The following is a 12,512-nucleotide window of genomic DNA, read 5'->3' on the forward strand; positions in this document are numbered from 1 at the left end:
CTGTGGCACTCGTTAATTAACAATCATAACTCCTCTTCCACTTGATTTTAACCCGCGGACCCCTATGTGAATATCCCAGGACCGTAAGGGGAGCCGCATTGCCCCAGGTTGAGAACCACTCCTATATATAAAGCATTGTGTCTGCACCGCTATATATAACGGGGTCAAACTTTTACGTCTTCTTAATAACATTCGCAGCGGAAATAATTTCGCGAACGAGGAAAAACGATCAATGGAAGAAAACACGTCTTGAAGATGTTGGCGTGACTCTCGCGGATGAATGACCAATACTTTCCAAAATAGTGCGCAAGGTTATACGCGGCGCGATACCATCACCATCGTCTTTGATTTGTAGATCACACACACACGGTCAATGTCAGTGACCTTCGAAAGAAAACGTGACTCGCGAACTAAGCAATAAAAGCAAAAAATTACATTGGTGTGGGATATATAATTGGTTTTTCTCTCCTCCTCTATTTTCTACAATTTCACGGCTGGGCAAAGTCAATAACAATAATAATTCGTTCTCGTGTATCAACAATGACAACATCATCGCCGTAATAAAACGAGGAAAACGTTGGATAAAATTTAGAGCAAATTCCAATTTTGTTTGCAAACAAAAGGGATCATTTGTTTTGGAAAGTCAAATAATTTAGATGCTATCAACAGGTCTTATTTCATGTGACAACAATCTCGTATTATGTTTGGGTTATTTGAGATCTTCGCTTTCCCTACGGAGATTTCACACGTTACAAAGCTTTTATTGCGTCTTTCTTCGATGTATTGAAATCTTCGAGACCTCTTTCACATTTTGTGGTCACCATAATGACGCAGGTTCGTTTTAGGAGGTAATTTAGGTGAATTGTATTTTCCAAAATAATATTATCTGATGCTTAAAATGCGTTGCAATCACGATAGGGTGGCGCAATTGCTGTTACAGTGCGAATGCTGATTTGAATGAGTCTGAAATGGTGTCATCAAACAGTTCGTCTTGGATATATATATATATATATACATACAAGCCGGGTTTTTTTGTGGAAAAATTCGTTCCTCAAGTTGGGGGTAGGCTTATACTCTATACTAGGGTCAGTTTTTGATGAGAAAATATCGACAACACAATCACAATCAGTAGTCATTTTTGTAGCAGTGTTCGAGAAACCGGCATTATTGGTATGGAATATGTTCAAACCCCCACAGAACCGATAATGGCAAAGTTGAGGCAAAGAAATCGAAAACATCACTGGCTTTGACACCAGGTGGGCTAACGTCGATTGTACAGCCTTAAGATGTGAGCATCAACGAACCTCTGAAAGACTATTTTAGGGATTTGTGGATCGAATGGATGAGTTCCGATGATAAAGAAACTACATGAAGTGGTGTTTTGAAGAAACCTGACATTGGGCTAGTGTGACAATGGTTTGGCCAAGCGTTTTTTGGGTATATGAGGCGTGGAATTCTGTTTCCGCCGAAATTATCATCTGATCTTTCAAAAAGTGTTGCATCAGCAATGCGATGGAAAAAAATTATCTTTGAAAGTGACACCCTGATAAGGATAAAAACGATACCGCACCCCCTATGATGATCTGATGGATTACGGTGAGCTCAGAAGAAACGGATTAAAAAGTTTGAATCACTTTCTATTGTAAATTTCCGCAAGCTGTTCATTTTGCATGAAAATATAAGAATTTTTTTTCCCCAAAAATGCATGGATTTTTTGGGGTCGGCTTATACACGGGTTTTCAATTTATTGCGGATTTGGTGGTCCTGAAGTGAGGGGGGGGGGTGGCTTATACACGAGTATGTACGGTATTTTATTTATTTATTTTTTTTAAATACTTTTAGGGGTGATATAAGACACCTAGACAAGAATTTTCCATCGTAGAATGTGCGGACGAATCGGTATAGCAAAGGCGGTAGAGGGTGTCTTTGGAGAGTGGTCTACAGCACCTCACCTAAAACAAATATATTCCCGATAGGTTTGCTTCGATATGTGCTATCAGCCATTCCAGGATGCATATGCGTCCAGTCCGTCAAGCCCCAGCTGTAAATACGCTTCTATGTAGCGTGATACAAACATTATGGACACTTTGCTTCCTGGCAGTAGAGTGGCCATGGAGCTCTCCGCTCACTGTGCGGGCCTGTTGTTGAGCCAGATATGACCCAGGCTCTGTCCCCATGAGGAATATAAGCACATTACCCCTAGGGGTTGGGCCACGCTGACTGTGCAGGTCTGGATTCGAATCCCGTTTCGGGCATGAATGTCAACTAACACTAACCAATTTCCTGAGCAGATCATACGGATCTCTTGAGAATGCGTGATGATAATTTTGTTTGATAATAATACCATAGACCGAATGAATCGTAGTCATGGTCCGTGCCTTCAACTGTAACTGTTCTACAGCATCTTGAAGCTGTATATTTCTTTATGAACTAACCTGTTCTCCAAGTAGGTCCTCGCTACTCGCTTGATTTGATGGAGATGCAACTTATGGGGGGGGGGGGGAATGACACGCCAGGAGACAAACGACGACTGCCGGACCAGTGAGTAGTTCGTGAAGCGTCATCAGTTGTGCAGGTGTTTGCTAACATGTACACCTACATGTTAGCAAAGCAGAAGAAAATTGAAAATTTTTGTTTCTTCACATGCTTTACATGAACATGTCTCGCTCAGACAATAGACTGCATTGTCTGTGTATAGCTGACCGATGACTGTCCCAAGAGGTCATCAATTGACGTCATGGCTCACACAAGGTAGAGTAGGAGCGCAGACAGAGCTCTGAGGCCCATGCTGTACTGTAGATTTTGTTTTTTACACCATAAAATGCACTGCAAACAACCACAGCTGTTTATCTTACATACATATTTAGTATTCGATTAAGTTTACCTTTCACCCTCAGGGGTGTGCGACATGACACAAAATAAAGTGTTCCAGACTATGCCATGAAGCTGGGCTGGAAGAGATCTCGGCAACGGGATAAGTCCAGTAGCAAAGTTCTGGCGTTCATTCATTCAGGGGTGTGCGACAGATGCGGCCACACAGGGCCCCGCGCTTGAAGAAGTCCTGCATACGTGGTAATAAAAAAAGTAATTTTTTTTCTGCATTAGAACAAGGAAGCTGTGTTTCAACTATAGAAATGATAATGATCATCCAAATAATACAACAAATAAACGAGAATTATTCGCAACTCGAAGGAGCCCCACAGTTCATTTTTTCTACGGGCTCCGAGTCCGGTAATTGCGGTCCTGGAATTGACATATAATGAGGGTTTACTGACATTTTATTTTGGGCATGAAATTAGTTTAGCTTGAATTATAACGAAGTTATTATGAAACATAATTAAAGCAGTACATTGATTAAATGCAACCAATTTCTCAGCTACTTTTTAGATCCTTAATACCTTTTAGTTTTAGTTATTTTTCCTTTTTTCCATAAATTATAAATGCCCTTTTTTCAGTGCCTATTTTTAGTGTCATTTTGCCTGCCTATTTCGACCAGTTTAGTGCCTAAACTTCCGGGCTCTACTCATTAGAATTTTACGCCTTGACTATTAATTCATGGTTTATGCCGGCATATAATGGCAAGTCACAAACTGTCAGGGTAGCCAAAACTGACGTTTCTACGGAACCAAATAGCTGAGTGTAATCGTGGGTCCCCCACCAGACTTTGGAGTGTGTGTTCATATTTACCAATATTACGCGTGAGTCCATCGTACCCTCAAAGTTCTTCCACAACGACATGGAATAATCGTAACCGGACAAAACTTAGGATCAAAAAAACAAAACAAATGTCTTTGGTAACGATGTCGGAAGGTGATGACTTCGGCCACGTAACCTGACCCCGAACTGCACAAACAATTCCCCAGAACTCATCTGCCAACACTACTAAATTGAACCTCTTCCCTCCTGCCGTCCGCCTTTGTCTAGAAAATTGAATGCACGAGGAATAATAATAAGGGAAATGCCTTTGCGTTTTTTGTTTTGGTGGAAACAAAATAAATCCTTAGAAATTCATCGCTATCTCTTGTAAAACACGGAACAAACGTGAGATATTTTATTGCAGCCGCGTGTCATTGCCGAAACATTAACCTGTAAGGTATGGGGCCCCCCCTCCAGGGCCTCCAAGAAACAAACAAACAAAATTACGTTTAACCTATCACGTCGGAAGCTTCCCGCCGCGTGCGGAAGCCTTTTGGTCTAGTAATTCTCAAAGAAATGGGTGATTTTGGGTGACTCGTGAGTCACGGAAAACCAAAATGTCTGGCTCGTACATTGATTTTGATTTTCGCTCGATAGATTTTAAACTTTACGCCAGGGGTCTTCAACGTTCGAGAAATCGAGGGCCAAAAAACCAAAATAAAAATTACACGAGCCCTACGAGAGACAAGGGGTCATCCTGCGGTTTATACATTCATACAATGACAGCTTGATTGATCAGCCCAACAGGACCCAGGGCTCCGAGTAAAATAGCGGGGCCTAAAATTATTGGCGATTTTTTTTAAATTCATTTCATGCTGCGGTGTCTAGATTCGCACAATTGCGTCTTGGCGGCTGAGCGAAACAGAACCCTCGAATTATTGGATAGCTTTATTTGTTGTGTGATTATATTTTCATCAAGTATGAATTTCCATTCATTTTAAGAGTTTTCTTCCATGTAAACGCAAATTTTTATAATTTTGCAGTCATTTTGCCATAAAACGGGAATTTTCATTCATTTTGAGAATTTTTTGCATTAAACGTGAATTTCCATTAATTTAGCTTTTTTTTTTCAATTTAAACGGGAGTTTTCATTATTTTTAAATTATTTCTTCATTAATTAAAGATCAATCTTCCTTATATAACTCTGGGAATATTTCTTTCAATAACTATGAAACCATTCCTCATCAATTGTGAAATTACTTCTCACCAATTCTGTAATTATTTTTGATCAATTTTGAAATTATTTCACATCAATTCGCAAATTATTCTTCATCAATTCGCAAATTATTCTTCATCAATTCGCAAATTATTCTTCATCAATTCGCAAATTATTCTTCATCAATTTGAAAATTATTCTTCATCAATTCATAAATTATTCTGAAATTATTTCTCTTCAATTCGTAAATTATTATGAAATTATTTTTCATCAATTCTGAAATTATTATGAAATTATTTGTCATCAATTCTGAAATTATTTTGAAATTATTTGTCATCAATTCTGAAATTATTTTGAAATTATTTGTCATCAATTCTGAAATTATTATTGATCAATTCTGAAATTATACTGAAATTATTTGTCATCAATTCTGAAATTATACTGAAATTATTTGTCATCAATTCTGAAATTATACTGAAATTATTTGTCATCAATTCTGAAATTATTATTGATCAATTCTGAAATTATTATTGATCAATTCTGAAATTATACTGAAATCATATTTCATCAATTTTGAAATTATTTCGCATTAATTCGCAAATTATTCTTCACCAATTCGTAAATTATTCTGAAATTATTTCTCATCGATACTGTAATTATTTACAAATACAAATACAACGCCACAACAGGCAGATTGCCCAACGATGTGGCTGACTTAAGAACATCATGGATACCCGAGCCATTTTTTGGAGGCCCTACCTACTACTGCTACACCACACATGCACCCCGCCCACACACATTGAACATTGAAGGACCGAACACACCCCGCTTCCCATCTCAGAGAGATATCGAAGCTTCCCCGGGGGATGGGTGCATCTGGAAATTTATTAATTCATGTGAAAATAACAAACAACGATATACATATATACCATAAACAGTCTGGAGTAAAAATTGTGATCGTAGCATCATCCGCAGATAAGGACTATTACGATTACGGACTGATTATGTAAATGATCAAAGAATAATTTTTGCAACTACAGAGAGACCGATAACAGAAGTTTCTTGTCTCGTTCTTCATCTCCAGCGAGTGGCAAAAATTGTGTGAATCCCCGATTCAACCCCCGACATCCATAATTTAAATTTTCATGCCTCACCATAACTCCAGGAACCGTTGACGATACGCTTGACTCCAAAAGTGGTGGTTATTGTAGTGACTAGATCCCGGATTATATGTGTTGATGTAAATGTGATAAATGTGGTCATAAAGCATAATGACACTTGTTATTATGCATAATTGTCAAACAAGTTTGATAAATTCCTCTAAACATCACTTTTACCTCTGCATCACTTTTACCGGCAATTATGCATAATACCCAAGCGTCGCGTCGTCGTTGGTAAACATGATAATTCGTATTATAGGACATAATATACATGAAAATTATATACATACATGTATCATTATATCGGGGTACGGTCGTAAACTTTGTTATCATTATATCGGAGTCTGACTATGTTCATCATACATACTAGACTCATTCGAAGTTTTTCCCATACTAATCAAATTTACCATTTACGCTAGGGTGTTATGCATGATCACAGACAAAAGCGATAAATTTCAAGTATTTATCAAATTTATCAACGACACTCGTTATGCATAATCGCCGGTAAAAGTGATAAATCTGTCAAACTTACCAAGGCGATTGGTAAGTATGCATAATAACCGGTTATTGTGTATAATAACTGATTTATCACATTTTACCATAACATATGTGCCAAAAAATCCTAAAATATGTTCCAAAAAATCCTAAAATGTCGTTACGAATCGCAAAATGTGTACTAAAACAGAGATTGTGCGTTTAAAAAACAAATAACCACGGAAAAAGCTAACGTGTTTCCTAAATGCATATTTCGAACTTGTTATAATGCATATTCATTTAGAAAACCAACAAAAAAAAAAACATTCTCAAGGAAATGACTTCTACATTTAGGATATTTCAGTTACCAGTAGCTGCCAATGGGGAAAATAATTTTGCTCTAAAGAGAAATGACGTACCCGTGCACCCCAGACTGTTATTATTAACACCAATGATATAAATGTGATTGAGCTTTTTTCGTATAACATCAAACTTTTTATGCACTTATTCTAAAAATTCTTCTATTTTATGCATTTATATATGCATTAATTCCTAAAAGAAGCTAATGTGTGCATTATTGTTGTGTTATGTGATGCATATTTGTATTGTGATGACTCTAGTGATGATTTCCCATTCTGGTGGGTGGGGAGAGGGCGATGGGGATCCCGTGAATCCCGATGATTGAACAGTACCGTATGGTCATTTGCAGTTGAAAGCAAATTTGCTGAATGATCTGTTGTTGCAAAAAAGAAACAGACGGCACAGTTTCACCATATAAAAGAATGCAATATGCAGCCCAAAAGAAAGAAGAATCCTCCCAGAGCTGAATTCATAATAAAGTAAAAGTAGAAGAAATACCAGCTTCATGGGAAGTTTTCTGGTACAGTTCCCCAGAGAATCAGAAATCAGTTCCCCAGAGAATCATGAATACTGGATGACTTATTTGTCTTCCATCATTACTCCAGTGTATCTATCCATCCCCCTCAAGCCAGTGTTTATCAACCTGTGGTCTGCGGACCTCAGGGGGTTCATGAGTACTTTTTAAGGGACCCGCTGAATCGTTTTAGTTTACTACCATTGCAATGCTCATTTAGTGCTGTGAAATCATACGTTTGTTATATATATACACAGGGTGTCCATAATTGAAAGACCTTACTTAAAAGTAGCCTACAGTCGAAACCAGTTATCAGAAAACTGTGAAATTTTGTAGAGGACTTCATGAAATGGATGGGAATTTGTTTCAGGGGAAAAAATTAGCCGTCATCACCAGAGGGCGTTTTATTAAGAAATGACACATTTAGGCAAACATTTACAATTTTAACAATTGTTAAACACTTTTACAATTGTTACTGCAACAAAACATGTTCCACATGATGGCCATCATTTTCAGATGCCATGTGGAATCGCAAGATGGCATGTTCCACAACCGACCGAAATCTTCTGTGCGGGGAAATGGTCAGCACGTGGCGTGAAATTCTGCCTTTAACGTCAGGTAAAGTTCTTGGATTGTCGCGACTTACCAGACGTTTCAAATTGCATATATTGAGGTCCGGGGATCGGAGAGGCCATAGATTAGGGGACGTGCCGGTTGATGACACGTTCTTCTGTAAAATGTGTTTTAAGAACATTCTTAACACACACCGCAACGTGTGGAGGAGCTTCGTCTTTCATAAAGATTGTGTTTGCAATGCAGTGACGTGCAGTGACGTTCTGTAACAGCAATGCATATCGCTTCCCAGTGATCGAACATGTCACTGTACCTGTAGAACGTAACGCTTTGTAGAAGTAGGGACCGAGAATAAATTATGCAGTAAATCCACACCATACTGTCAGTTTTGGTGAATGCATCGGAACCTCTAAAATAGCGTGCGGGTTTTCTGGTTCGCAAATTCGGCAGTTGTGGGTATTGACTGCACCATTCAAGTGAAAATGCGCTTCATCTGTTCAAAGTCTATTCCAAGGCCATTTTGAATCGACCTCAACGCGAGCTAGAAACTGCAGTGAGAACCGGAGTCGAGCGCCATAATCATGTGGAAGCAACCGCTGCACAAGTGAAAGTTTGTACGGATAATAATATCGGAGGATACTCCGCATGATCTTATGGAAGGTTGAACGTGGCCTGTCCAACGCCTGTGCTACACGCCTGACACTGGTGCTACCACCAGAATTTGAATCTCTGTCCTCTTCCCCATGAAGCGAAATCTCATTTACTGTGTCTATAGAAACGGGTTTCAATCCTCTTCCAGGACGAACATCCTGTGTTTTCAAATTTCGTTATCATACTCCGAAGGTTTTAACATGCATTGGACCTATTCGAATCCTCTTCCAAGTCCGATATTTCCGTAGAGCGGTTACTGCGAAATTGCTGTTTTGGTAAAGCAATTTGACCAAGAAAGCGCGATCTCGTAAACTTATCGTCATTGTGAGCAGCAAGCACTTTGAGAAACAAGATCGCCACGGAATGTTTCTAGGTTTTATAACAGCTGCTGCGTGACATCACATAAATTTGCATGCTTACTACAGGTATTCAAAGTGAAACCTCCTCTGGTGTCGGAATATGCAAGTAATGTTTTTCCCCCGAAACAAATTCCCATCACACACACACACACACACTTCATGAAGTCCTACACAAAAGTTCACATTTTTCTGATGACTGGTGTAAGCTATAGGCTACTTTAAAATAGGATCTTTTAGTTATGGACGCCCAGTATATATATATATATATATATGTATATTGGATTTTATGGGGGTTAGCAGAGCATTGACCTTCAGATTACAGGGGGTCCGTGGAGAATAACCCTTCACTTCAGTTAGTCCGTGACGTCAAACAGGTTGAGAAGCATTGGCCTAATGCATTAGTTCGCAACCTGTTGTACGTGCAACTCTAGGACGGACTGGGTACGCTGAAAATGACTATATGCGCCTGTAAAAACGAATCAGGTAAAAAAGATGGATGGGTACAAATGAATGGAACAATATAAAATGGGGCTAGCAAGGATCTTATGCATTTCAGGGCATTTCACAGGAAAACCTCCTGTGCCTTTCTAGAGACACGCTCTACTCACGCACATTTTTATCAGGCCAGCAAACCTCATACATTTTCTAGAATTACGCGAGCTTAGCATTCGTTTCAAGCTTCGTGCTCATGTGTAGGATATCTACAAGTCTCCCATATATAAATGGACGCAAACCTTGATCTAATTATTAGGAGTGCTCAGCAAAATTGTTTTATCCGTCCCATTTAGTGCAGAGGTCCTTAACTAGGGATCCTTGGATAGGCTTCAGTTTAGAATGAGACAGAAATTAATTCATTGTTTCTGTCTTATCATATATTGAATATAATTCTGTAAAGGGGGTTTCGTGGAACATGAAAGGTTAAGAAACTCCGATTTAGGGATGCGCTAGCCTTCTACGCATTTTCAAAGGTTATTCGAAGCTTGAACGGTTGGGAACCACTACTCCATGTCAATATCCGGGTCCTTCAAAAAACACACTGATGCAACAATTCCGTTTTTTTGCCTAAGGATACGAACATTATGCACCGATTTTCCGATTTTGTGAGCCGGCACCGTTATGGATTGGTTAAAAATCTTGGCATTAATGTTTTTTAACCAATCCGTAAAAGTGCCAATTTGGAGAAAACCAGAGCGCATCATGTTCTCGTACCCTTACATCAAACATGTGTAAAGGGTTCTGAAGTATCACTGAAATATTAGATGTCACTTTTTATCCTCTTTCCAAAATCCTCACACGTGTATTCGTCAACTGGCAAACTAATCTTCTGAAATATGTTGTAAGACGTACACAATAAGTCTTGAAAACTCTGATATTCCCAATGTATTACACGCGAGAAGTGAAATTCCACGGCGAATTTCAAGTATTCTTTTGAAAACCCTCAACACGTGGAGCTTTCGAAAGCTTTGGCGGGATGATTGACAAGCTGATGACAATGTCCAACGAATCAATCACCTCCCTCTCTTTCTTGTCTAGATCCTAATTACTAATCCCATATGCAAAGTCAATGTAGTTACGAGACGCATGATCGCATTTTTGGGATAATCACGACTAAAAGGTCATGAATAAATAATCCTCCATTTGCCATATAAAAGTAATGCAAGTTGGAGAAAAAAAAAAAGGAACATTGAGTACGACACAAGGGAAGTTTCTTTTTTAAGTTGTGCCTAATACCTGTGGCGTAAGAAACTGTTTTTTTACAAGTTTTGCGTCTGAAAAAAAACACACATTGAGCAGGTACGCATGGATCCGTGCGCAGAAATTCCGAACATTTTACGGGTATTTGAACCGAATGTTTTGTGTTTTCGTTTATATATATACATGGTATGACAAATCTCATACGTTGTTTTTATTTATAAAACCCTCACTTAATACCCATAAAGGAAGCGTGTCGTAAATACGCCGCGATTCCTTTCGGTGTTTGTTTTTTGTGTGTAATTTATGCAAATGGCTTCGATCTACATTTTTTTCGGAATATTCGTCAAATAAACACAATGACCTTACGATTATTGATTGAGTTTTTACGAAAACAGTGCACGCCGCTCAATGTGATCACTATCGGGACTCGAGAGGTTTCTGATAACAATTACCGATTGATATTATACATTCGAAAAAAGTCCCGATTTCAAGTACGGTGATCATAAATCTCTCCTGCTTGGTCGAACAGGACGCATGGAACTCATGTTTCTCTCCCACTATAGTTGCAAATAGTCCCGTTTTTTTTTATATTGCTCTAAAACGGTATTTTTCTCCCATTCAGCTGAAGAGGGCGAATAATTTGGCCTCATTAATTTTTTATATTCAGCCACAGCCACTAGCTACAAGTCGCTTCATGTGTATTTGATAATCTCTGAAAATTACTTGGCAATGATTTTCTAATATAACATTTGAACCTCCCTTGACCAGCATCCTTGAATTTTTCAGAAATCCCGTCGTAGTGAGTCTCTACATTACAATACTAAAATACTAACAAATTTTCTCATATTTATAACTTCAGCAGTTTCGGCTTAGCGTGATTTCTCTATGTTACCTTTGAATGAACCCCTTTATGAACCCCTCTGGTGCCAAATTTCGAAAAAAACCCACGTCTTAGAAAGCCTTTACATTATAAAATAAAACTACTGCCCAAATTTCATATTTATTGCTTCAGTGGTTTCGTCTCGGTGATGATGAATCAATGAATCAGTCAGGGTATGTCATTTTATATTCAGCCATTGTGGGGAGTTAGGATGGAGCTATCTAATGTATATCATAATTTAATTACAATACTTTTTATATTATAAAATGTACGGTACGTCCCATACATTTCCTTGTGAAAGACTTCCGGTGGACCGAACTTTGAATGTGATCAGTTGAAAAAAACTGTCCAAGAAACAGCGCTCTCACGATCCTATAACGACATTTTGAACCAAGAACGGAAATTTTTGTCAACAAGGGAGCCTTCTGACCTCCTACATAGTCGTGCGGGTTGATATCGATAACTTACGGGGGAAAAAGATCCTGATAATTATGAACGATCTTTTTCACATGTTGTGATATTGGTCAGCTTCGTAAAGTGATAAAGTACCCGAATGATAATATTATTCGTGATTCTCTTATCAGCGGCGGCGACTGTATTTTTCAGTAAAAATAAGTCTCTAATGTCCGCTTAATTTTCTCTCACTTTAGTGCTGGATGCTTCAAGTAAGATACCGGAAGGAATACTCTACGGGACAATATCGACTTTCGGTTCTTATGATGAATGTTTGGCGATCGACTCGACGAAGGATCTGTCGTCTATCCCGATGAAAGGCCAATATTGCTCCGTAGACATCAGTCCGCTGCTGCCAAAGAACAAGAAGATATTCACTATAAAGAACGCTTTCGATGATTATCCGAGACTTAAGAAGGCATTCAAGGTAAGTTCTATATCCTTTTTAAATCATTATTTACCTTGTCATCATACACCCTTGGCTATTCGTCGATTCTAAGGAAGACGATCATATCTCCGAAAGGAGTATGGGTCTGTTACG

General features: G+C 38.6%; 1 protein-coding gene across 1 annotated transcript in view; it reads left to right on the forward strand.

Moving 5' to 3' along the window:
• The window catches only part of LOC149083604 (uncharacterized), a 112,194-nt gene that overhangs the window by 33,215 nt on the left and 66,467 nt on the right, over nucleotides 1-12,512 (forward strand). The window contains exon 3 of the mRNA XM_089234106.1: nucleotides 12,169-12,398. Within this exon, the coding sequence (XP_089090232.1) occupies nucleotides 12,169-12,398 (230 nt within the window). The remainder of the gene's footprint in view (nucleotides 1-12,168; nucleotides 12,399-12,512) is intronic.

The sequence above is a fragment of the Pholcus phalangioides genome, unplaced genomic scaffold (genome assembly GCF_987345545.1).
Source record: "Pholcus phalangioides strain wild (caught in Gottingen) unplaced genomic scaffold, Ppha-v1.0 ptg000008l_1, whole genome shotgun sequence".
Lineage (NCBI taxonomy): Eukaryota > Metazoa > Arthropoda > Arachnida > Araneae > Pholcidae > Pholcus > Pholcus phalangioides.